The sequence below is a fragment of the Poecilia reticulata genome, linkage group LG18 (genome assembly GCF_000633615.1).
Source record: "Poecilia reticulata strain Guanapo linkage group LG18, Guppy_female_1.0+MT, whole genome shotgun sequence".
Lineage (NCBI taxonomy): Eukaryota > Metazoa > Chordata > Actinopteri > Cyprinodontiformes > Poeciliidae > Poecilia > Poecilia reticulata.
This window is the reverse complement of record NC_024348.1, coordinates 16131873-16159166: the sequence shown is the minus strand read 5'-3', so window position 1 is coordinate 16159166 and position 27294 is coordinate 16131873. Positions and strand designations below refer to the sequence as shown.

Here is a 27294-nt window from a genome sequence, read left to right as displayed (position 1 = left end):
AAAAACATTTTTGGTTGATTTAATTTTGTCGCATCTCCTCCGACAAAACAAAATCCAAGTTATAATTTAATCATTTTATAACCTGGTAGTTTATGCCTTGACGTGTAAAAACCTTAGAAGTGAATCGGCGTGCTTTCTTTTTACCGTGACTTTACTTGTGGAGGACGTTCCCTGCATTACGACAGTATAAATGGCTGCTATGATCGCTCTCAGCTGTGAGCTCTTATGAGATTAATACCTTAACCGTCTTGTCTGATTCCATTCAGGCTGATTAATTCGTCAGAAGGACTTATTAGCAGGAAAGCTGTCTGTAAGTGCCACGTTGAGTAATGGAATCTTCCAGGCTTCGGCTGTAAATCACGTCTCCTCCTATCATCAGTCATGCCTGACCGTAAAATCACCTTACCATGGCCTTTCCTCCAATCTAATGCCGGAACTTTTTTTTTTTTTTTCCCCGGAAACTTTTCATAAAGCCATTTTGGCTTTATGAAAGCCTATTCTATCTGTGCTCTGTGATGAATCAAAGTTATTCATGCTAATATCGGCGCCGTCTCCTCATTAAATGCACTGCAGAGACCTTGTGCAAGCCCAAATACATCATGATTAAACGTAGGACACCGTCACAGCTGAGGACGGGAATAGATGCTCATTTGGTGATCATTTGGTGATCTCGCAGGCGGGGCTTCTGCTTCTAGTGCGGTCATTAGATGAAAAATGATGCTTGTGAATATATGCAGGACTGTGGAGTCCAGGATATTTAAAATGCAAATTGTTTACAGTGAGACGGCTAAAAAAAGCACTTCGCTACAAAAATAGCCTCCAAAATTTTCACTCGACCTAAATAGGTAAGCTGTTTTTATTGCATTAAAGTTCACTTTCAAGTGCAAGTGTAACCCAAATACACACACGCACGCACACCCACACACACACTGTCTTGAAATGATGACATGACGCCATCTGCTAATCTCTCATCTCCATGTGTCCTCATTAATGTCCTTCTATTGCCACTATTCTACCTGTGCCAGTCTGTCTGGAGATGTTTGGCTTCATTTTTCTGAGCAGGTGCTCAGATATTTGTAGCCATCTCAACAGAAACACGATTTACGGCTGCAGATAATAATGTCCCTTTCTCATCGACACACATCTAATAAACTGAAAGCTGTCTCTTTAAATTAGGTCTCCTCATCTGAAATGTTTAATCTTAAGTGTAAAAAAAAAAAAAAGTCACTTCATGGCCTTCTTTAATACCAAAGGGTCAAAGATTCCAGCAACGAGAGCTTTATTTATTTGTGGACCATCTTGTTTTTGTGGCATTAATCGAGGTCATTCTGAATCGCCAAATGTATTGGTCTGCAAATAAAGATACTTCTTTCCTCACCTGATTATATGAGGCAAATGAGTTCTAGAGGCACACTTCACATTCTCTTACCTGCATATGGGAGCGCATGTTCCAGAAATAAATGTCTAAAAATTACTTTCAGAGGCTGAAACGCACATCAAGGCCAGAACAAAGCTAAGGCCACAGTTTCATGATTTTATTTTAGAAACGTCAGCCGTTTCCAGTCGGATCTGCTGAATAAACAGCTTCCCGTTTGTCCAAAGCCGTCTGCTGTGTTTAATTGAACAGAGCAAGTTTCGCAGTCTGACGGAAACCTCTCTTGTTTTGTGGTACTCTGGGGAGACGGAGCTAGACGATCATTTGCATTTGCTGCTTTTGGCTGCCAAGACGGTTATGTGAAGTGTTCATGAAAATCGTTCTGATCATTAGAACAGCTGACAGCTGATTTACCAAGAAGCACGCCAGGCTCGTCTTTCTATAGTAACATTTTATTCTTTGTCGTTTCGAGCAGATGTTAAGTCTTCTTTCCATGAACTTACGTAATTTGTTGCTTATAACATTGTGTGTGTGTGTGTGTGTGTGTGTATACAAGAAAAAAAAAACAACAGCAAGTGAGATTACTAAGCACTGACTGTGCATGACCCGTAGCAACTGTTATGCAGAATCCCCACTTCGATAGGCGGCACCCAGAGGAAATGTTTGGTGCAGAATTACATAACCCTCGAAACTAGTGGTATCTCGAAAGGGCTTCTAAAGATTCATGATGAAAACACAGTTAGAAGACCCCCTTGATGGTTTCAGAAAAACGGTTTGGGAATTGTAAAGTTTAATACAGCCTGCAGCATGCCAGACAAACACTGCAAAAGATATGCACGTGCTTCATATATTGCAATGGATACTTAGGACGGTTTCAGCAAGTAGCAGCTTTCAAGAAAAAAATCTTGAATGGGAAAGTGATGCATGGAGAACATTGTGACCAAAGATTGCTGAAGAACAAATAAATTCAAAGCAGAATTCTTTTAGCCATGGAAAAGAATTACAGAAGTTTCTGGAAACTGGCTGCGGGCAGCACAAAGTATGTTTTGAGCTTTTAAATATTTAGATTAAAAGCTCAACAGATGTCCAGTATCTTATTTGGATTTTACATGATGCTCTTGGATAGCAGAGAATCAATATGTGCGGTTTTCACTTGAAAATCGGATCTGTCTTTGTATCCAACCCAAATCACATACAAAAGTGCCTTTAGATGTTCCACATCATTTGTGAACAGAGCAAAGCAAAACTGTCATTTTTAATATTTTAACTGATACAATTACTTTCAAAAAAAGATGCAGGCAAACAAATCTTAAAATTGAAAAAAATAAATAAAATAGGCATAACACAAGCTATTTGTCAGATGTTGGGGATTTGGAAGAAATAGATGTGACCTGTGTCAGTTCTTGTTCCATATAATTGACTAAATAATGACCCTAGACTAAGAAAATTGAGAACAGGGGACCCAAAATGTTTAGATTTCCTTTTTTTTATTTTAAGAAAAACATGTCTGACATTCTAGCCAGTACTTGGATGATTTTGGTCAATGTGGCAAAATCCAGGAGGATCCAAAACTTTTGTCACAGGTCATCAAGTAAAGCACTCACAGATCAAAAGTTCTTTTGTTTGTTTGTTTTTTATCCATAATTTATGGGGTGTGAGGGTGAGATGGCAACAAATTTAGCCTTTTCATAATAGTTACAGAATTTTGGTAACTTTATTTGAGAATGCTTTATTTATCTAGCTTAATAAACTAATAAAAGGTAGATGTGGGTGGACTGAAGACTGCTTTTGAGTGAAGTTTTGTGGATATGTGGAGCTACTTGCAATTAACACTTGGCTATAAAAACACACACTTTTCCGCTTCCATCTGCACCAATTTGTGCTGGCGGGTCAAATTTGTGTCATTTTGGAACTGGACCCAGGAGCCACTCGGAATCAGTTCAGGTTCAGGAGCTGCAAATGGTTCACGACCCACACTTTGACCCCTCATATTCATGAGTTAATCGAGTCAAAACATGCGACAATGCTTGAAAATCGACGTCTTCATACAAGACTGAGCTTTATCTATCTGGCAAATTAGTAACTTTTGAGTTTCTAGATGTCGAGAGCTGGTAGGCACACTTCTCTTGCACCTGTAATGGTTTAAAGTGGTTTTTACAACGTTTTCACTCACAGTTGAGTTGACTAAGAACGCGAGTCTACGGTCCGACCAACGTCAACGTCATCACCTTCCAGCGCTCGCGTACGCTCGCTCGTGTCTGAGAGAACCGCGTGCACGAACATGCGCCCCTCAACGAAACTTGAGTTAAGAACGAGCAGCAAGTCCTCGTCTCTCATCCGCTCCCTCACTTTCAGCTTGGTTAAAGCTCCCGTGGCTTAGAAACCAAACATTTTCGACTGGAACCAGTTCCTCTTCTCTCTGAAATGGACGCAAAGAGAGTGGTGACAGTTTCTGCCCGTGTGGATGCTGCGGTTTCATCAACTGGTAGGACAGATGTGGCATGTTTCAGCCCCTTTGCCAATTTTTATGGATATTATTTATTAATTTATTATCCGTCTGCTGGCTCTAGGCATGCAGCTGGTTCGACATAAACGCCTGTCAGACACCAGTCACTTTAATATTGCCTCGTTTAAGAAGATTCATTGTGGGAAAGTTATTTTTTTTTTCGAAAATTAATTTTTTTAAAAATTGGAATTAATAAACTCATTTAAAGTACACGTTTTTAATAACATCAGTTAACTTTTTTTAATTTTCTGACAGGCAATGTTGAATTGACCTATTTGTTTATGATCTGCTCAGGTTTATTTGCTTCCTAAATTTCGGTTTATTTTCTTTTTTTCGATCAGTTTTTGTCACGTCTGGACTTTTGCCTTCTCTGAAGAAATAAATAGGCAATGACGCATGTTAAATTTATGAAGCTTCATGAACTGACTTTTAAAAAAAAAAAACTCGTTGGGAGTTGGGTTGAAGCGGGGAGGACACAGGTGTAAGTAATAACACTTATCACTTACACCTGTTAGTAATAACTGCTCATATTGTTGACACGCCAACAACATGAGCAGCTTGATTGGAGGAGCCATAAAGGTTCACCGACACACAGAAGCCAACACTCTCATTGTGCTTACACAATAATATTTTTTTCACACAATTGTATGCTTAAATAGGATATTATGGTATGTGTCTGTTAAGCAGACCCATATTTGGTATTATAGATGAATCTTAATGGGTTAAAAATCTATTGAAATCTTAATTCCTGTATTTCTTGTAAATAGAATAGAAATATCTTAAATTGTCCCACAGTGGGAAAATTCAGGTGTAACAGCTTGAATTTACAAGCCGTTATACAACCTTTGTATGTTGTATGAAACCATAGGCTGTAGTACTGTAGTATTCTTGTTACAACTCATGCAAAAATACTACAGATGTATTTTTATCGCGCTGCAGCACTGATGCATGATCCAGTTGCTTATTTTACAACAGAAAAAAATATTATAAAATAAACCAGGGGTCTCAAACTCCAGTCCTCAAGGGCTACTGTCCCTCGAGGACAGTAGCCCTTGAGGGACTCTAAAAGCAGAGGCACAACTTTTAGATGTGCCTCTGCTGCACTACACCTGAATCTACACAAAGAGGAGGTAATTAAGCCATTTCATTCCAGTGTTTTGTACCTGTGGCACATCTAAAAAGCTGCAGGACAGCGGCCCTTGAGGACTGGAGTTTGAGACCCCTGATTTAAACTAAGGCGCTCAGGCTGTGATCTGCTGCATTTAGGACACTGACTGCTAATAAATACCCCACAAAATCCTACTTCAAAAATTCAACTAATCATATGGCAGTTGTAGTTTTGCAGTAATTAATTTCTCAGCTGTGTACAAATGATGTTTAGGTCCCTTTGTATTTAAGACACATCTTGAAGTTTTTATTGAGGGAACGTGTTTAAGTAAAGTGGAATATGAGTAGAAATAGAAACGTAAATGAAAATTGTGAATTAGAAGAAATTATAATCCTCATAAAGCCTCATTTTAGTTCACAATCAAGTGACAGAACAGGGTCTGTTTATTTACATAGCTTCATAAACATCATCTCTGTGTCTGCATTTTCTCTTGTTTGCATAATAAAATGAGGAGATGGGTCCACAGTGTCCCAGAAACTCATTAATGTGTAAAAAAAAAAAAAAAAAAACCCGACACAGCAGCAGAACCCATTCTTTTTAGGTAAAATTCAGCTATAATATTAACACTGCTGTGCTTCTCTACGATAATCGAAAGCAACGCTAAACGGCAAAAGAGCGTTGTTTGTTTCACATATTTGCTATTGCAACTCAATAATGACATATGTCGTATAAAATATGAAACACCCTAGTTTCATATTTTAACATTGTTATATTGTAATGTTTTATATAATTTTTAATCTCAGCAAATTATTTGGATATAAACGAGTTTTAAAGTACTTTTTCTGAATATGTGCACACATAATTTGCATTAATTCTCTGATGGTTTTCCCTCTCTGCAGTACTTTGGCTTTCATTCAGAAAAATGATGGCTCAGTTAGAGTCCATAGCTTCCCCTCAGGCTCCTCAATTGTTTCACATAAGCCAGAAGGTAGTTAACTACCCATTATGCCTGACTCAGGAAAATGTTTATTTGCTCACCTAACTGACTTCTCATTATCTCGTGCTAAAGATAAGAATTACAGATTCAGCATTTGTACCTGATTTGACATTTATTTTGTGCTCTTAGATCTTTTTCAGAGTCATTATTGGGGAAACTGTGAGTTTTCGTTCCCAGCAATTACCATACATGTTGTAAAAATGAGAAACAATACTCATTGCATGCGCAGATCTTAGTGCCGTTAAGGAGTAAAGCTCTGCAAACTAATGCATTAGTCATGAAAGGATAAACAATCCAGACTGTAAATGTGCACAAGTAGGATCACAGAGTTGGAGGAAATGAAGACATCTTGCCTTTTGTCGTTTGTTGTGGTTAAATATATTTTGGGTGAATTTATGAATATCTAAGCTTTTTGTCCCCTTGAATATCTGTAGTCATTATTACAAAGTTTGCCTCCAGTAGTATGGCCTACATTGCTTTTTGCTCTTATTCTATTTTCTGTTTGCGTTTCTTATAATTTAGGTGGGAGGAATATCATGAGCACTGCAAACTTGGGGTTTAAAAACATGAGCAGATGTTTGCGTTTTCTTTTCTAAATCATTCTGATTCCTCAGTTCCTTAGCGCTTACTCTTCACTAAGTCCCACATGGTGTAATGGGAGAATTTGTTTTATGCTTTACAACCACCTATTAAGATTATTGTTGATCTACTGAGCCATGAGGTTTGTTCCTAACAGCTGGTTCTTTGGTGCAACGCTCTTTTAGTTATCGTAACTTCCATAATATCTTCGGAAGGCATTTCCTTTTCTTTTTGTTCTGTCTCTCATGGCAAACTGTTATCGGTGACTTTCTTTACACATAAATATTTCCATTTCTGCTTGACTTGTGGCTTTAACCTCCTTTAATTGAAAAGTTTGCGTTGGCAAACTGAGCTGCACAGTGGTGCAGTCTGCAAGAAGGTCCTGGGTTTGAATGGTCTTTCTGCATGGAGTTTGTAGGTTCTCCCTATGCATGCATGGGTTCTTCCTCCAGCATTTCAGAAAACATGACCAAGGTTAATTGATCTCTTTAAATTGTCTATGTTCATAGTTCAGTTCTTTGTGTCTCTGTGTTGCCCTGTGATGAACTGGTGACCTGTCCAGAGTGAACCCTGGGTCTCACCTGATGGCTGCTGGAGATGGGCACCAGGTTCTGCTTCATTTATGGTAGTTATCCTGTTGAATGGTGGACCTCTGCCTCTGTCCCGTGTCTTTTCCATTCATGTTTTCATAAACCTTAATTACACACAGGTGCACTTTAGGTTGTTGACTAATTAAGGGACTTTTGAAGCAAATTGGCTGCAGTGGATTTGTTGTGACAGGTAACATAATAAAAGGGGCTTAATACAAATGGTCACTACACTTTTTGTATCATATTACTGTATATTAAGTGATTATTCTCTGTTCTGTTGTTAATCTTGTCCCTTTTACACTAAAGATGCTTTGTCATCTTATTTCAAAGTGTTTTTTGATACTTGCTGGTCTTCTGCTGGGAAGCAGATTTTGTTTGCTTTGCTTCCAGCCTTTGTTTGTTCTGTCATGTGGATTGGGTGGGGAGCATCTGCTTGTAAGGACCATCTGCCTTGGGAATCAAGCCAGAAAATAATAAGGGAATAAGTAGTCCAAAGTAAAGAGGGTGGACACGGAGACAAGAAAGGGAGACATGGAGCTGAATATATGAACACAAGCTGGGTGACTGGGATGTAGAACAGATCTGCGAGAGACATCTTGGCGATTTTTGTTGCTATAAATGCTCTGAGATGTGTGAACACTGAAAAAAGTGGACATTCTCAAATGTTTGTTTCCACCCACTGGCTTGTTTATGCCACAGATCCACTCTATTTGCCGTCTTTGTAAAGAGTGCCAAACAGTTGGTGCCAACCGAGTAGAAATGCTTAGACGCAGCTTGAAAATGTGTTTCTTTTCTGTTGCCAAGGTCACGCTATAGATGGACTATATTCACTTTGGGGGAAAAAAGAGGAAGCATAACACATTGTTACCCATTTATTTTTGTCCCGTTAACTAATAGGCATCTCTAAAACTAGAGAGCTATTTCTTAAAATATAGATATTGGTGTTTAAAAAAGTCCATACCCTTCCATTTCAAGCTACCTACATTAGTTGTAATATGATTGGTCTAACAGAAAAGCGTCTTTTTTTTCTCCAGATTTGTTGCCATCTTTCTCAATACTCATAGTGTCAAGAAAAACTTGGGTTGTCACCCAGCTTTCTTTTTCATAGTTTCCAATGTTAATCTTTTTGATTTTTGCTCTGACTTCAAATATGTGTGAGTTTAGACAAGCAGCTACTTTCTGGTAACTGATTCCTGAATTTCTTGGATCAATGCATTTCTGACTCATTTGAAAATCATGTTCTTTTGTCTTTCGTAGTTTAAAGTGTGGATAAGAGAAATGGTGCTCTGTGTTAGAGGAATGTATAAATTGTTCATATTCTATAAAGCAGCTCACTAGGTGGATGTAAATGTTAAAGGTGCTGGAGCCCTGATGTAAATAAGTCAATGGGTCTATTTTAAATATTAAATTATACTTCTACTAAGCTATTTCTAACTAAAATGGGTTTTTCTAACTTGTGTTCATCAAGAATAAAAAGTACTTGTCAGTGCTAACTGGTGCTTTGTCATCTTATTTCAAAGTATTTCTTTGATATTTGCTGGTCTTCTGCTGGGAAGCAGATTTTGTTTTGTTTTATTTGTGAAAAGACAATAAAAGTGTAGCCTGCTGTTCTTTTTTACTGTTTATTCAATGTCACATGTTGTTTTTATTTTGTTTTTTAATTACGTACAGCGCCTTGAAATGCCTTGCTGCTCAAATGTGCTATACAAATAACATTTGATTGATTGATTGATTAAAAAATCTGAAATTGGCTTTGAGTTAGCCTTTTGACAGGAAAATCTGTTTGTAGATTATCCTAGTTTTTTACGTTTTCAAACCAATAGGACAACTTGACCAAGAACTGCTTCATGAAATGAAATGGTGTCATTGCTGAACATCATGCAGGCCATATGTGGAGCCATGAGTGGCCAACTGAAGGGTCCGTCTGTCTCGTCCCAGTAGGCGGGTGGCTCATAAGCCTTTTCTGGAAACTGGTTCCTCCCAAAGTCCATGTCCTACAAGTTGGATGCCAGTGCTTAATATAGATGGCCAACAACACAATAATAAACATATCTTTGAATCCATCTGGAGATTATGACATGTGGAGCACACAAACATGTGCTGTCATAATGAGTCTGTCTTAATAATTAGGGTTAGTCTAAAATAACTCAGAAGAAAAGCAGCAAAATGCATCAGCTGATGAAACTCAAATACAATTTCTTTACACTACCAGCAGACGATCACATCTGTGAAAAAAAAACACCTTGTAAAAAAGTAAAGAATTATCTGCTGTATGTTTCTTCTATTCCGTGTGCAAGGCTGCCACCATGTGGCTGATTGTGGAAATACAATATACTTTGAAGAGTTCTCTTTTTGCTTCTGTTCCTTTTATGGATTCTCTCACCAAGTGCTTCTTATGTTGTTGTTTTTTTATATACATCTTAAAAATTGTAGGTAATTCACTGACATGGTACCTAATAAAGAAAGCATCTTGAATTCAAAAATAATCATCTCGACTTCTAATTAGCTTTGTCATTTGTTATGATTGTTGTTTGCATTAGCTTTTTTGTAAAATCAAGGTGAAATTAACCATTTAAAACCGGTTTAATTTTGAAACAAAATATAGTTATGTTCAGCCATTGTAGTTTATTATTTTCTCCCAGTTCATCTCTCTGAACAAGGAAGAAGTGCTTTAGGCTAAAGTAGGGTACGTTCGACTGCACTGTGAAGCAGCCAGATTCTGTTTGTGGTGTTCGTGTACTGGATATAGAGGGTGTATGGTTTGAGACTGTACACGTCTTGAGCGTTTTTTTTACATTATACATCAAAAAATCAGCTGGTGGGCAGAATCGGACAATCAGACTTAGCAATTGGTCTGAAATTCAAAAATCTGATCTATATCAAATTAGCAATGTATATAACTACTAAATGTTTAACTGGTCAAAATGCCTTAGATAATGGTTGCAGTTACTAAGCAGAGATAACTCTTTGTCTGCCATTACAGTATCAGTCAGGTGCTTGAAAATGAAGTTAGACGAAGAGACAAGATATAAGAAGTTGACATCTGAAATTTATTGTTGCTGAAGGAGAGTCGGCGTGAGCGAGACTTTAAATAGATGCAAAAAAGGCTGACCAGCAGCAAGTACAGTACCAGTACAGTTACTTCATTTTATCAGTTGGGTTTTATAAAATGTCTGTCAAAAACCACGCTGGTTTTGGCAGCATTTCAGAAATCTGAAATACAGATGCTGCTGTTTTAGTAATTCTTACTATGCTAGTCCCCAATGTAAGATGCAAGACAGTTTAAAATGTCAGCCTTTTGTCATTGATTGAATTATTTAAACCCTGTTTTACGGCACATGTTCGCACAGATAGTTTGACTTTGTCTCTTTAGTCACGATTTGTGGGAGAAAGGTTTGAATGAATACTATTCCAATGTTGTCTCATTAGAAAATGATCACGAGATTGTAATCTTTGCATCTCTGGATGATGTGGTTTTGTTGGCCTATTGTTACCCAAGTGAACTGATCTCGATTAGTAGAAAACCAAAATGGATTTTAAAGTGCACAGAGTTTAATTCAATACATCAAAACACAATTATTTTTATTGTAACTTCACACTTTTAACTTTGCTTTGCTGAGTGGGTATTTAAGCAATTTAAATAAATTTTAAATTCTGCATTAGTTGCTTGTATAGTGCTTTATGGTTCTCCAAACAATTAGAAATGTTAGGCAACTATCCTGATAAGCCTGCATTAGCTATGCAGTGAGAAACGACTCGCCCCTTTTGTTTAATGACCTGAAAATGAAGTGCGTCTCCTGAGAAAATGAAAGTGACCTTACAACATAAACCTCCGGATACGATAGGTCCTTTTGTCTGCTTGACTACCACACTGACGCGCATCCTTTCACAGAAAGTGTCCTCGATTCCCTCTGGACGCTTGTATAGTCTGTGAACACGCTGACCGATAAAGACCCGCCGTTATCTTCAGATGGCAGACGCTGTGGTTCAATAGCTTATGGAGGCATTCCAACACTTTTTTTTACAGAGAAATCTGCACACACTTTGCATACATGTCACCATTTCACTTTAATATTTGTGCTTTATGTAAAACTCTTTTATTTAGTCTACATTAGGTTGTTACATTTGCTGTAGTATTAGTATATTTGGTCTAACATGCCAAAATCAGGCTTTTTTTAATTGCAGGAGAAATGAAATGAACCTATGTTTGCTTCCCAAAATGGAGATTTTTAATTCAAAAGAAGATGAACTGAGTTTTGAATGCCATCAAGTCAATTTTTAAAATTGAAATCACAATAAACCACCAGTAAATAACGATATATTTACTAACTGAAGGTCCCTTCTCTGTACTACTGCATTGCAGTTTCTTTAATCCCTCAGGCTGCCTCCCTCGTGAATTCTAATTTTAGCTTCAACTTCATAGGACAAGGGAAGGGTCAGTGTGTGAGAAATCAGGAAGAAACAGGTGTGTGTTTGCTGAAATATCTTTCTCTGACTGCTAGCTGACCCAGTAACTCTAAACCACCAGGGACTCTACCCACCCTCACATTGGAACTAGGAAGTTGCATAGAAAGGAGCAGCTTGCTTCAAGTAATTGTATCAGAGAATAACGAGCGCTCTGGTTTATGGCTCCCAACTGTGCTAGGTGTTCTGCAGTGGCTATGGAATTCGTGTGCATTTTTATAAGTTTATAAAAGGCTTGGAAAGATAAGGCAACAGTTTTTAAAAGTTTGCAAACAATTCATTACTTGTTCATCTGTTCTGTCAGATGTTAGTTTACATTGCAGAGAGCAAAATTTTTTAAAGCTCCAGTAGGTAGCTTTTATAAACAATGTTTTTTTTTTTACATATTGTTTGTTTTCTATGTCGTGTCTGTATAAGAGAAAAATAATCTGTGGAACAAATCAAGCTCCTCTGCCTGCCTTTACACTTTTCTCGTAAAGATAAGTTGTCGCCATTAGCACATTGAGCAGCGAGTACACAGGCATGATTGACGGTGCTGATCTTTCTCCTTGCTCTGATTGGTTGTTTCTGACCGAAAGCAGATGGTAATACGAGCATCAGAAGGAGGTGGAGCAGCTTGATTTTCAGGTATTAAGAAATTGGACCTGAGGTCTAATCAGAGAGATACTGATAGAAATTTTGATCCAGCTGATCCTCTAATCGGGCAATGATGCCAAGAAAGCAACTTTCAGTCTGCTCAGACTGAAAGTTATTTCAAAGACAAATCTCTGAGCAATTTACTGGATGTGTCATATATTAGCCTACTATTACTGAAGCAGTACAAACATCTGACGAGGAACATTAAGATAAACTAAACTTTTTAGTAAATTGAGCACCACAGGTGCACTGGCACAAGCCAAGGAAAATGCATCTATATTTATATCCAACCCAATCTTATTTCAACTTCTTGACAAATTAAATCTACTGGGAATTTTTATTAGGCCAAAATAAAAGTTTACTTCCCAGAATCCAAACATTTTGTTTCACTGATCCATAAAATTCCTTACTATTTAGATAATGAGTAAAAGAAGCTAACTGTGTTCAGTAAAGTTTTCAGTGGTCGTTAAAGATAATAGAGGTGAGCGTGTTTAATTCAGCGGACACCCTTTGGTTACAAACCTCTTTTTCTGCTGGTAATGACCTCTGTAATGAGCCTGTTTATCCTGGATGACTCTCTAGAAATGCTCTGCTTGTTTTAAACAAATTCTTCTGTCTTTTATCTGCGTTTTCTATTCTTTACAATATGCTACATTATTATTCTCCAAATCCATCTGTAGATTCTGAGGTTTAGAATCCCTTTAAGACCTTACAAAGAGTTAGAGGTTAAAAGAAAGATGGTACGATGCTACTTTAGATTACTTGTTTCTTCTGGAAGATGTTTCTAGTAGAGATGTGCCGATCAGGTTTTTTCCCACCGATACCGATCACAAATGAGGGCCGATCACCGATACCAATCACATAATTATTATTATAATTTTTTTTATCATAAACACTACCGGTTACATTATGTGGAAAAAGGAACCATGAATTCGCCTTAATTTAGACAAAAGCTTGTTTTTAATAACTTTTTTTCAAGAAGAAAACTAAACAAAACAGGCATTGTGCAAATTGTACTGCTATCGGTAATACTATCTTTAACAGACTGATAACATATGAAGGCTCTGAAGAGGCTAAATAATGCAAAGASCCAAAATAAAACCTCTCAACATTGCCAAAAAAATTCAAGTATAAAACTTAACATTCAAAGGGAAATACAGGTTCCATTACAATAAACAATCCTGAGTTACTGAATGAAAACTTCCTGATAGCATAGCGGCTAGCTGATTACTGCCAGTTCTGAGTGGCTGTTTCTGACTGAGCGGAGTAATTATGCAGAGCAGGGAGGAGATCGATTATTTTTTTTTAGAGATTATCTGTCTCATGTTAGGACAGCGAAAGTTTTAATACGTATGTAAAATGTATTTTTTTAAGTTAGATGCTGCAGCTTTAAGCAGAGGTTCGGTGTGAGAGTCACTACCAGGTGGAGCAGAAGCGGCGCTCCGTCTGTGAAATATTGCTACCTGTAGCGCGTAGCAGCGGTTCAACAGCGAGAGCAGAACCAGCGTCTTACATCGCAGCTCGAAGACTTAAATAATTTTGCGGGTTATTTGTTTAGCTTTCTTACCGTCATTCTAATCCGGGTAATTGTTTGTAGCTGTGCGCTGCTTTACCTGCTATCTGATCCTCCATATGTCTTTTTTACTGCAGTGAGCCTCGATGTAGCCAAACTCCGTCAAGTATGGCATTGTTTTTATGTCGTATTAGCTTCGTTGTGTTGATGCATTTTGACGTGCTTCAATTTTCCTCCACAACACACAAACTTCCCCATTCACTCAGTGCGTTATAGTTCCACATCGCTCAGGATTTGTTGCTGCGTGTTTGCAGTGTGAAGGAAAGAGGAGACCAGCTGCACAGGCAGGCTGCGAAATGAGATGCAGGTGATTGGTATCGGCAACAAGAGCCAATGATCGCCGATCACCGATCATGCACTTTTTCACGAAAATCGGCCGATTATGATCGGTGACCGATCGAGCGGCACACCTCTAGTTTCTAGCGTTTATACTTTTCCTCAGCACATCTGAGAATGCTTTTTAATAAGGTGAGCTGCAGTTTCAATCAGCATAGAAAATGTGCTAGATTTCCCCCCCCCCTCTATATTCCTTGCTGTTTATGCACAGATATAGCAAGAGCTTTGATAACAGAACACAAACATTTCCATTCCACATGAGCTGCATGAATTGATTTTAGGATAAATCTTGTAGGTGGGTGTCTGTATCAGAGAGGCAGTGGAAAAATGTGGAGGAGATCTGAAGCTTCACTCTTATTTCTCTTACGCAAACCACAAAGCACCTTAAGGGCTTCTGTTAGCATCTAATGTATGTGGATTATATTTCAGGAATTTTTCATTGGGCATCTTGAGCAGGACAGATAATCAAATCTGAGAGGATGACTTGTGATTAGGGCTCCACCCCACTTACATATTTGTAGTCCACTTTAGTCTGCATGAAATATGCTGTGGTTTGCCTGCCTGGATGTGCTGTATTGCTTTCTGGTTCGGGATGTAATCTTTCAACAAAGCCTGGGTTTAAAACTCGTCTTTGCACTGATGGCGTTCTGTTGAGAGTTGTTAATGGCATCATTTTGGCAGCAGGCTCTGGTGATTGTTTACCATTTATTATCTTATTGGAGTTAACAAGTTTCATTACTGAGTAATTTCCACAGCTCTCCTGTGGTTTAGGTACTCACTGATAAGTCTGTGTTGCCACCAATTATCTCCATTTGTGTTGAAAATGTTTAGAAAAGATGTATTCTAAGTATATCACCTTTGATTTCATTTGAATACAAAATGCATGTCATTAAATGGTAGAGGTGTAAAGATACATCCAGCTTACTGAGAGATTTGATACACACTAAAAAAAATTTACATTTTAGCAATACCTTATTTTTTATTTACATTTTTACATTTTGAGTTGGAGTTTGAAAATCACTCATTTGTGCATAAGTCATAATCAAATGGTGTACAATAATCAAATTTAGGTGTGACTGGTCTATTACTGGTCTATGACTGGTCTGAAATTCTCATACAAAAGTGACCCTTTTGTCAATCAGGATTTGAAAATGCTCTCTTTTTCTGATATTGCTAATTATTTAAATATTTACTTTAGGTTGCACTCTGCCTAGATTAGAGATGATCAAACACACACATAAAAAAATTAAATAATAGCATCATTGGTGGTTTACAGTTTCAAATGTCTTTTTTTCTGCCAGATGCCCAAGATGTTGCTAGATAAATTATTTAAATTGGACTTCTTTAATGCTTTAACAGTAAGAATGTACTGTTGGCTAGGATATAGTAGTTTACTGCTTCCCAACAAAGTGGCCCATAAACTACTTCCTGTTTTACCTCAAAATAAGAGCTTCACATGTGGATGTAACATGATGCCAGACTGAAAGCTCTCACCTTCATACCCTGAGCCCATAATAACAGCTTAGATTCACCCTCAGGGCTTCCCAGAAAGTTTTGAGTTGTGGGCAGACAGAACCAATGAATATTACTGGTATGCAACAATAAAAACTAGTAGTGTTGTTCATGTTTTAAGTCAATTTCCTAAAATAATAAACTAATAATCACTAAGATTTTTTCTTTTTCAAATGTAAAAATTATTTTGAATTTTGTAGGCCTTAAATGCTTTTGGTAATTTTGTAGTCCTTTGTCACTTAATATTTGGTCTGAATACATGATTCTGGTATGATTTTTAAGTGGAGCCAGGAATTATTGACATGCATTCAAAATGAGTTATAATTTATTTATTTTTCTCAAACCCTCCCAACCCCACTGAGGGACAAGGGTGTAAGAAAATGGATGGATGCATAGTTTGATTGCCAGTGTGGAGTATATGACATTTTCAAGAGTTTTCATTATTATTCCAGGACCCCGTCCTCTTTCCTGCCCCCTGGTGGTGCAACGGCTTCCTGCACCACATGACGTCACGTGGACAGCAAATGCAAATGTGACGATCTCCTCCTTTCCAGTAGGTGTCTCTAGTCCTGTGTTTTCTGGTTTCTTTTCAGGAAGCGGGTAGATGGGCCGTTAATTGTACTCACCGGCAGATGATAAAGACTGACGTCTAGTCAGTCACTGGCAGCTTGTTTGCCCTCCGGACAAGACCGGAACGAGCAGCATTGGTCCACACTTCTCTCTGACTGGCTGGCTTGATCTCCCGGAGCGTATCTTGGTCATCAAATAAATGATTGTTTCTATAGATCCGCTCGTCTGTCAACCTTTTTTGTCCTCGCCTTTGAGCTGGGCGTGACATCTCCTAATGAGGGAGACCTAACTTTTGATGAGAAAAGTTGTGGCATTTTGAAATCGCAGTTGCCTCTAATAAAAGGTAATTTGGTTTATTCCCAAAAGTTGAAAGAAATATTGATCTAATAATTGCTACCAACGCTAGATCAATCTACAATGAACCTTTCTCATAGCTTGAAGCAGTGGTTCTTAACCTGGGTTTGATCGAACCCCAGGGGTTCGGCGGAGCCTCTGCCGCGGAGGTAAAGACACACTTGTGTAAAGTCGTGAGGACGCGCATAGACATCAATACGTATTGATGTCTATGATAACGCGCCCCGCTTTGCCATCACTTGCTGCAGAGGATCACGTTACATCGCTTAGCCAATCAGAGCTGCGGAGGAGCACTGATTGAAGGAGTTCCACTCTTTTTACCAAATTCTATAGTCTAAATCTGCTCCTTAGTCGCATCTTTTCGGGGTTGCTACTGCCTCTAGTGGCATTGGGGTGGTAACACAGCTAATTACATTACTAAATCAGAATACCGCAACGTATGTTGTGTGTCGGGGTGGGGGGAGGGGGTGTAGTGGAGGAGGAGGAATAAGAAGGGTTCGGTGAATGCGCATATGAAATTGGGGGGTTTGGTACCTCAAAAAAGGTTGAGAACCACTGGCTTAAAGGTATTCACTAAATCCATTGTTGGAAATGAGAAACCAAGGGAACATTGTACAACATTTTGCAGCTTCATGTTAGGACAATTTTAAAGTTGTCAAAACATAGACACAGCTACAATCCACTGGCCAGCACTGCGCATTCCAAATAAACTTTACTAAACATTACTTTGCATAGAAGAAAATGGCATTGCTATTGTTGAGTTTGAATGTCTAGACTTGAGAGTAAAAGATACCTGGTTTACAATTGATATTTTGTGAGCTTGGGTGGTCTTAAATATCAGTGAGCTGAGATCAGCTGATGCTTGTACATAAATAATTCAGCAGTAGGCACTAAGCTGTCCAGGCCTCTTCAGTGCCAGTTTATCTTGCACGTTACGACGCAATGAACAAAATATCTGTACATACATACATTCATCAGTCCACATCCCACAACAAGGGATCAATCTGTTCAGCCGTGAGCGTGTCTTGTCCTGCTGAGAAACCGTGGCTGCATTCCCGGTTCCCTATTCAGGTTCCCCCCTGCCGTCTTCTCAGGTACAGAACACCCTTGATCCACTCAGTGGAAGCAATTAGTGGATCCTGCTGTATCCTGTTAAGTTTAACTATTTATCAAGGTACAGGATCTGATGTTTGTGAATTCATATACATGAGTTAATGCCATCAAACAGTCATAATTGTATTTCTTACAAGCAAGAAAAAGAATATGAGAAAACTTGTAACTCGATCACTTCATTGGTTTATTATTAAAATATTTTAAAGAAAGGATGTGGTAAAATATTGGTTTTCAAATCACAGGTTTTTAAGACCTGTTATACGTATTCTGGAAACTGGCCATCTAGCTTCAGTGACTCACTTTTTTTGGTGCCACTGTTAATGAAGTTTCTTTCAGCTGTGACTTTTAGTGAAAGATTATACTTTGTCCCCAAGGATCCATACTTTTACTATTACACACTTTAGAATATTGCATGTCTAAGGGTTTTTGATCAGTCCTTCCATCGTTTACAGGTTGTTAGAAATGCTGCATTTTGCTCTTTGAGAGAAGGTGAAAATGTAAGCTAATAACACCGGTGTTGGCTTTTTACAGGATTATATCAAGATTCTCTTAGTCTTCAAGACTCTTCATGGTCTGGAACCATCTTTTCACTGTGACCTTTAACAATCTGCATCCAGAACCCTAAAGTCAAATAACCAAATTTATTTGCAGTAGCTGGCACTGTTCTCTATACCAACCTACCTCTTCACATTAATTTGTTCAGGGCATCAATCACTTTAAGAAACTCTCAAAGACCATGTTGACTTTGAACCCTAGTTAATATTGATAACCGGATTCTGCTTTTCAACCTTTCCTACGTTTTTAATGTATTTCACAGTTTCTTGATCCTTTATTGTCTCCTCTTTGCCATCTGTATTGCTTGCTGTAAATCACCTTGGTGCAGTCCTTATTGTTATAAAGTGCTATATAAATGCATTAGACATTGACATTGAAATTGATGCCACTCTCCTTGGTATGCTGCCAACCCAATAACAAACCACCTGCCTTGCTACAGAAGTGTTGTGATTGCTCAAAAAACAACTGGGAAACTCCCAAAAATGGATTGTACAAACACTACTGAGGTGCAAAAAAAAGAAACAATGCTAAGAAAAATATTTATTTCAGAAATGAGATGCTATTTTGTACAATCTGACAAGTGTGACCAGGACAGTCCTGCAGATAAACACAGTTCTTGAGGTTTATATAGCCTAAATTCTATTAAACTGTTTTATTAAATTAACACAGTTAAATTGGCCAACAAATTAATTGCATAGAGTTGAAAGTATTTTAGCATAAAAAACAACTTCCAGAGACTCTGACTATCACCTCTAAATCCATCCTCTAACTTGTAGCCTCTGTGTCCTTTAGGAAGTGTATTAGTCTCTCTTCCATTCATTGATGCTGCTTTATTGTGCAGCCCCCACTCTCCTCTTTCTCCTCCTCCTCCTACCACCCGCTTTACACTCTGTTGATCCGCTCAGGAAAGGGATAAAGCTTGTGTGAAACCTGAGGAACACTTGCAGATCTAAGAAAGCAGAAGAAGCACACCCTCTGTCTTTTACCTCAAGGTAAGGCAATGCCTGAAGGAACAGCTGATGGTTGCTCGATCTAAATTTCTTTGCTTAGAATGATGCTAATCGCTGATCTGAGGGAACCGAACAAAAAGCTCTGCAGTTGGAGCAGCTGAGTGATCAGTGATGTTTGGATTTAACTTCTGTTTGTGTAATTGGACCTTCAGGGTGATGCATTCATGGCTCGTCCAAGGCTGGGTGTCATTTGATCGTGTTTTATTTAGCATTGTTTTCATTCTTGATGTATTGTTTCTCTTCCTTCTGATCACGTCAAACATATTTGCTGCTGTTATTTAAAAATTTAATATTGTTGAGCAAGAAGTAAACAAGAGGGTGTTGCTTGCTTTGTCTTCAAACCCAATGTGAAAACATTAAAATAAAAATGTATCTTCTTGAAGCTGCAGCTCAGTACACATGAGATAAGGAATTATTTTTCTCAGAAAGGGCACACAGCAATGTTTTGCCCTTTATTATGCTTGTGTATAACTGGAGGGTGAAGTATCCTAAAATTAGCATCTCTCCCAGTAGAGGCACATCTGGCTCAGAAGAATTTGGTGAAATGAGATTTTAACTATTTTGGGGGAAACCTAATGTTTTGGTTTGCATAGTGTAAATCTTTACAAATCATAAACTGGCCTTGAGGTACCTTAAATAAGGGGTGTAAAAGATTTGTGGAGATGTCACATATTGTAGATTCTTATCTAATTTTGGATTAGAACAAACTCTGAACATGCTCCTTGTTTTGTATTTCCACAAAAATGAATAATTACTGAATCTCAAACTGTGTTTTAAAGTATATCTGTTCAGCACAAAATTATCCACTTAGATTTGCATAAGTATTTAACCCAAGATCCTCAAATGTGGTCAATTGCTTAAAACTGTGAAATAGTCTTTTAGTTTAGTGTCTCTATAAACCTTCAAACCAGGCCCTAACTTTAGTTTTGTCAAAACAATGATTGAAAATTCTCTTTTTTGTGCTTTTATAGCTAGAACAAAATTTCTCTGATCGCAAACAGTGTGCCAAATTTTAGATTCTGATCTAAAGATGATTAAATGCAAGCTGGACTCATTAAAAACTGTGGAAAAGCTCTTACTTACAATCTTGACTCTTTTGGCATCCAATAAAAACCAAAAACCAGATGCCAACTTTATCATCATTAGCAGCTTATGGCTTGCCAAACATTAAACTTTCATAGTGCTTACAAAAGCCAATGAAAAGTGGCTCAAGAACATTAGCTGATCCTTTTTGTGTTTTGCATGAATAAAGTAGAATAGAGATTTAATCAATTTCAAACTGTTTTTCATACCTGACGATCCAGTTCCTTGTTGAAATTCTGAATAGTAAAAGGGAATATATATATTTAACTAGTCAATAGCCTTTTAGATTAGCACTAATTAAAAAAGTGCTCCAATTTAAGGCTGCACTGTATTAAGAAAACAATGTTATGATAATAACATAACAGTTATAATAATAATTGTCTCTGACTTAGGACTGACAGAAGTTAATTGTGTTAACATTTTAATATTAAAAATGAAGTTACAGATACTATCTTTAGCATCAGTGGCTAACTGTAGCTAGGTTTGCATATTCACCATGCTTAAAAACTGATATGGCTTCTGACTCAACTAATTTGAAAATGTTCCTATTTATTTTCCATAAATAGAAAATGTTTTATAAATCTTATTGTGTATTCAAAAGAATCTCCTATTAGTCTTGAATTGGTGTTAAGCCCTTAATTTAGCATGAACAAATGGGTCCAAAAGAGACGCTACTGGTTAACCATTAGCTTTGTGGGACAGACTTCATTTTGACAAAAGAATATCGGGCTGTTTTAATAATTCACGATATTAAGGTATGAGATCTTGTATCACTTTTGGTTTTAAGGCATAGTTAAAGTACCATAGTACTGGTACTTGTAACTATCTTTGCACACCACCTTGGTAGGAGCTGTTTGTGTTTTTATTAGCCGGTGCAAATGGTAAACGTTTGATTAAGCTTTCTGATGATTACTATTTTTGCAGAAAAGTCACAGAAATCTGCTAGAATGCACTTTAACCATCCTTTTTATATAAAGTTATGTATTTTTTCCCCCACTGATACATTAGTGAGCTGTGAGGCATGTGTTCACCAACCAAGGGAACCCAGTGGATGGAAGACCAGCTGCACTTGCGTAAAAACCATGGCTTCTCCAAGAAAGTCCTACTTAACTGTTGGTTGGTACGCCGCATCGTAACCTGGGCCTCTCCAAACCCTAAAGGTACCATAGCAGCAAACTAATCAAGATAAGAATGACCATACAGATGCAAAAATGTGAAAACCTTTTTGATAATTAACCTATTTGCAGTTTTGTGTTCTTGGATTTTTCTGTAGAACATCAAGTTACAGAAATTTGCCAATTTAAAGATGTTTTGTTAGAGCGAAACCAAACAACCTGGGCACAATGCTATTTGACACACTATTGGCTGGCATTAGCAAAGAATTCATTAGTATAAAGTAGTTTGTTAATGGACAGTTTTAACCTGAAATTAACAGCAACAGAATTTCTAAGATCCAACACTGTTGGATCTTTGCACAGTTTAACATGCAGTAACCTTATATTGTTGGATCGTAAAGGATCACCAGTGAAATATGACCAGAACTGATGGTGCCTTGAACAGGTCCTGTGAATTACTTTGGTTTGTATCTCATTCTGTATTGATTCCTTGCCAGGATGTATAATCTCAACAGACCTCTGACATTTTTCTGCAGAAAGAGGTTATTCTGAAGAAACCCTTCGGTGTAGAAATAAAGCCTTTCTCTCTTATAAAAAAAGGACAAATCTCTCCTGCTGTGGTATTGTTTTTAAAAGTCCATTTTATAAATTGATTTGTATTTTAACTTTAAAATGAGTTGTTTAATTCACTGACAATTGTAGATGCATTACTTTTTAAACAATCTAAATCAAATTATTATCCTAGCATTAAACCCAAAAAGATTTCATTGATGTATGCAGATTTAGTTCTCTCCTAAAAAATAGTATGTTTTCTTTCTACTCTACATTTATTACTGGCCAGCAGTGTAGTCAGAAAAAAAAAATAGAGGGTTGGAGAAGGCAGTTTTGTTCTCGTCAATCTTGTCGCTTCGTTGGATTTGCTGTGTATCTCAGCTGCATTTCTGACATTACAATAAAACGTGGAAACAGATGTTCTCCAATTCTGTTGTGCCTTGTCAGTTGTTATGATAAACGAATTGAGTTTGGCTTTAATTTAGCATGCTAATAGACTGTGATGAATATTACTGTAGGGAATTCTAAAGCACATCTGTGATTATTTGTTTCCCTGCAGAGGAAGAAAAATGCCAAAAAGCCATTTTCTTGTCTTGATTATTTGTAGTTGGTGCTGATTAGGTTTATGTCAAAAGGGCAGGTGCAGTTTGTAGATCACACAATCAAACTTTTCTTGTTGTGTATGCACTCCATTTTTATGTGTGTAGCTGTGAAATTGTCATTTGAATCTATATTTCTATTCATATTAGACAGGCACCTGGAGCTCCAGCAGGGTCCAGGTGTTGCTGCTGGCTTCGTTGATTTTAGACTTTCTTTTCTTTATCGGAAATTAATTCTTCTATCCCAAAGCAGGCTGCTTTTCTTTGACTGTGCCATGCTGTTGAAGTTATAGGTAGCTGCATCAAACTGTGACAAACCACTGCAACTTTTGCCAAAGGTATTCATACCATAAAGCTGCCATAAAGCTTAATGCATTTTATTGTGCTTTTATGACCAACCCAACATAAAGAGGCAAATAAGTGTAAAAGTAAAAAGAAAATAATAAATGGTTATTTGTTTATGCAGTTTTTATTTTGAATTTAATTTTAATTGTGGGGTGTGCATTTATAATCAGTCACCTATGCCCTTGATTAATATTTGGTGCAACCAATTGTCTTCAGAAATCACCTAATTAGTAAAAATATATTTGACCGTTCTGTGAAAGTCTCCCAGGTTTGTTGAACAAACAGCATCATGATCTTGAAAATCATTGTTTACCTTCTCATTCAGTCTGACTGAACTTGAACTGTTGCAGCTGCAGTCAAAAGTGATTCTACATTAACTTGGGAAGGCTGTACATAAATCCACACTACGGATTTTTATTTGTAGGAAATTTATCAAACATTTTTCTTATTATTTTCAACTTTAATGATCAGAATATTCACTATTTTGTGTTGTTCTATTCAAAGAAACCAAACTTTATGTTTGTAATTCAAGGATTTAAGGGATACAAACACTTTATTTTTTCCACAGGTCTGTGTGAAATCCTTGTATAGTGAATTTTCTTCTCCAATTTTCCATGTAATAGAGACATGTTTTTGAGTTGCACCTCACTATTTTCCCGCTTGTTCGTACAACATATGGGTCTCTTGTCTCTTCTCATTAGGTGGTGTCTTATATTAATGATATCTTCCCTCCTGTGTCGCTCAAAATAACCTCTCAGCATGCAAATGATCATGCTATAAACCTGCCAGGTGGCAGTAGTACCCTCTGGACGTTCAGGCTCCCGAACATGACCGTGCTCAGTAGAGCGTCCAGGAATAAGCAAACCCCATGTTGCTTTCTCGTGCTTGAAGAGGAGATTTAATGAATCACTGCTGTCACTTGAATTCAGGCTTGCATAAGAACTGTAATATCTTGGGTTGAAGACTGTCTTAATTCAGATATTCGTGTGACGTCACAAGAACTGTCTTATTAGACTTAACTTAAAATCAAAAACTTTTTATTTTCATTTGAAATGAATCGGTTGCACAGTACAGTTCAGTGCAGTCTTGATTAAAACTCTGGTAAAAATTGTTTTTCAATGTTAGATATTTTGCATATATACATGCATTTCTGTGAAGAATTATTAGATAAAATGCAATTAATTTATTAAAATGTATTCAAATGCAATAAAAGATAACTTTCAACTTGTTTTAGTCCAGATTATTTCAATGAACTTACTGTGATGATAGGGCAGGCTAATTTACTTTGCATTCTGGCTGAATTGAAGTTGCTTTAAGATACAGTGGTGCTTGAAATAATTGTTTTCCTCAACTCAAAAATATTGAAAAGTGACTTCAATTTCAACCCATTAAACCATTTATCAAGTCATTAAGAACTTTATTTTTTTTATTATTTTTTTTAACATTGACATGTCTTAAGGCAAAAATGACCAATAAGTGGCTCAGGGATCAATATTTAAAATTTGACGATCTGCAAACTTCCCACATCTTGAAACTGTGGTTTGTCCCCAGAAAACGGTTGCACAACAAAACCCAGACCTGTGAGAAATGTTCCCTGGGCAAACTGCAGAAGTCTCAAAATGGAAAGGTCAACACTATGAATATTTATTCTTTACAGAAATATTTCAAACTTAAAGCCTGTGAAATTATTATGAAACTTCATTATTCCATAGAACCTTCTAGAAAAGATCAGGCTGTTATAAAACTGCAAATTTTGTGAAAAATGATGTTTCTGTATGACCGTATGTTTGAAACTCTTTCATTGCGGTCAGTGGTAGGTATACATTCATGCTCATAATATCAGCTGCCAGCAGATGGCAGCAGATCACGTGTAATTTTGCCAGTAACTGCATTCAGAATTGATTGCGAACCTAATTTGCTAATTTAACTCATAAAGGATAATATAGCGTAGTTGTTGCATATGTCTGTAATTTGCTTCAGAAGTGCACACATAAAAACGGAATTTAAAACTCACCAAGTATGCATTATTCCATGTTTGTGTCCACATGGAATGACTGTGGATAGAATATCAATATCACTGCTGTGTAACAAAATTTAATTCACCAGCTCTGCAGGATGAGACCCACCCCAATATCATAACAGCCCCTCCAACAGTCTGGTTCTGAAACAGTCATAAATTTTCTAAGTCGCTGCACTGCACCAGTAACTCAGTGGCTCTAAAAGCTCCCCCTGTTGCAGTGAATAGTGATTCTGCCTGGATTTTTAATATGAAGATCAGGAGATGCAAATAAGGATACTGTTCTGCATTCTGCTATGCCTGAACACCCATAACAAAGGTCCATTAGCTTTGATTCATGGTACTTATCAACTGCTTTATGGAGCATTGAGCATAGTAAAACACGGTTTGCCTAACATGCTTTAAAAAGTGTATTTAACCTGAAATTTAATTCATGGTGCATCTTAATCCCACTTTTTTTATGTTTTTTATTTATTGTTTTATAGCTTTTTCACCTTTTAAACAATGTGGCCAGTGTTACACAGATCAATAAAACACTTCAGACGTGCAGGCTTTGACACGCTGTTCTGCAGACACAGAGTATGTGCAGGCTGTAGTTCACTCTGGAGCGGTGTGCTGCAGAATACATTCACCTTCAGGCTGCGGCTGAGGGTCGTGTCCTTCAGGGAGCAGGGGGAATGGGCAAATTGATTTATTTCTGCTTCAACCAATTTGAGGCTAATGAATCCACATGAGAAAGTACATGTGGAACTCTTAATATCTTCAACATTGTCCAATTCAAATCCCACAGTTACCTGAGAATAAGTTGAAATGAGCTGTGGAGAATTTACAGCCCCATCCAGAAGTTGGAATATCAGTTTCCTACAAGACCCTTGAACCTTGATATCCAAATGTTACATTATGCAGAACCTGTAAGCCTTTATTAAGAGACTCCTGGGAAGTTTGTCCTTGATTAGCATATTTATGCCCACTGACACAGTGGAAGTGAGGGAGACCCACAAACCGCAAAAGCAAATCTCTTGCTGCAGGGAAGCAACATTTTTCCATTTTAATCTTTTTCCCACTTGGTCAAGAGTCCAGGCCTCTGTAGGGCCAAGGTGGAAATTGAAAGAGGCAATGATGGATTGGAGGAGAAGTTGAGGCAGCATGCAGCCTCTCAGTTTGGAGCGTAGGAGAAAGAGAGCGATTGCCATGGGGGACTGCTGGCCGGTCGAGACGCACACATGTCAGGCTGTTGTCATTTGATTCATGTGTTGGGAAAAATTACATCTGGGGAAAGAATAAGAGGATCCAATGGTGATGCTTTTTCTCTGACGTTGGTGTTATTTATAGAGCTGGCTTATGCAGTTAATAGCCAGAGATGGGATGTTACATCAGTGAGGAAAAGAAAAAAGTTGTTGAAATACCGTCTCTGCATTCTTGTGTCCAGAGATGCATAAATGTCAATCAACTGATCCGCTGTTGTTTAAAAACCAATTTTTAACAACCATTCAGATTTAAGTTTAGATTTATAAAACTTAGTCTCATTTCTTTAAATGGCTCCAATACAAACCTTTTTTTGTTGTTGTTGAATTGCAAAAGGTAGATGTCTTTCTCCTTTAATGAATGCCACAAGTTTTGAATTTATTTATTGTGGTTTAATTTATAAAATGAAGTATTTGGCATTTATTATGGGTTATTTTAGAAAATAATTGCTAGCAGTGGTTTGATTTCACTGATACTCTCTCTTAAAACTTTACGAACAGCATGTAGAAGCTACAAAATTCAGGATTCAAGAAGGACTTTCAGCAAAGTTGCACATGGATGAGATCTCTGATTCTCTACTAGCATCACCTACAACCTTCATGTTTCTGTACATAAACGGGGATTAGCATACAACAGCCAGGGATTGGCAGGGAATGGGCAACTATTTGCTTTGTTTGGTACCTTAACTAGCATGTTGACAGACGAAAACTCTCACACTTTATCCTGTCGATTGAGTTTAGAAACTGAGATGCTTCTCTTTTCAACACAAAGACAGTCCACTGGCATTGGCTGAAACCAATCTGGGTCCTTTTGTCCAGGTCATTTGAGGAGCTCACTGTTCATCATTAAAGATGCATTTCCTGTCACACGCTGCTTATTTTGCACAAACCTGGTTTTGTTCAATTCAAAGAGTGGGCAATTAGTGCTTTGTAGGTTCTTTGTTTTCTTAAATAGCCTCTAAGTTGCCATTTAAAAGACTGAAAATGGTTATAAATGTGAATCTGGATTTATGACTTAAAATAATAAATATCAGTTATCTATTGCACCATAGCAAGTTGAG

The 27294-nt window shown here is 37.5% G+C and overlaps 1 protein-coding gene across 3 annotated transcripts in view; it reads left to right on the top strand.

Moving 5' to 3' along the window:
• The first annotated feature begins 3623 nt into the window (after positions 1-3623).
• Positions 3624-27294, top strand: part of kcnip4a (potassium voltage-gated channel interacting protein 4a) — a 138242-nt gene continuing 114571 nt past the window's right edge. The window contains exons 1-2 of one of the 3 annotated variants that reach the window (XM_008435800.2): positions 19162-19260; positions 21370-21521. In XM_008435800.2, the coding sequence (XP_008434022.1) occupies positions 21383-21521 (139 nt within the window). In that variant the 5' untranslated portion in view covers positions 19162-19260; positions 21370-21382. Of the gene's footprint in view, positions 3861-19161; positions 19261-21369; positions 21522-27294 lie in introns of those variants that run through there. The other 2 variants (XM_008435799.2, XM_008435804.2) reach the window with 2 other exon arrangements.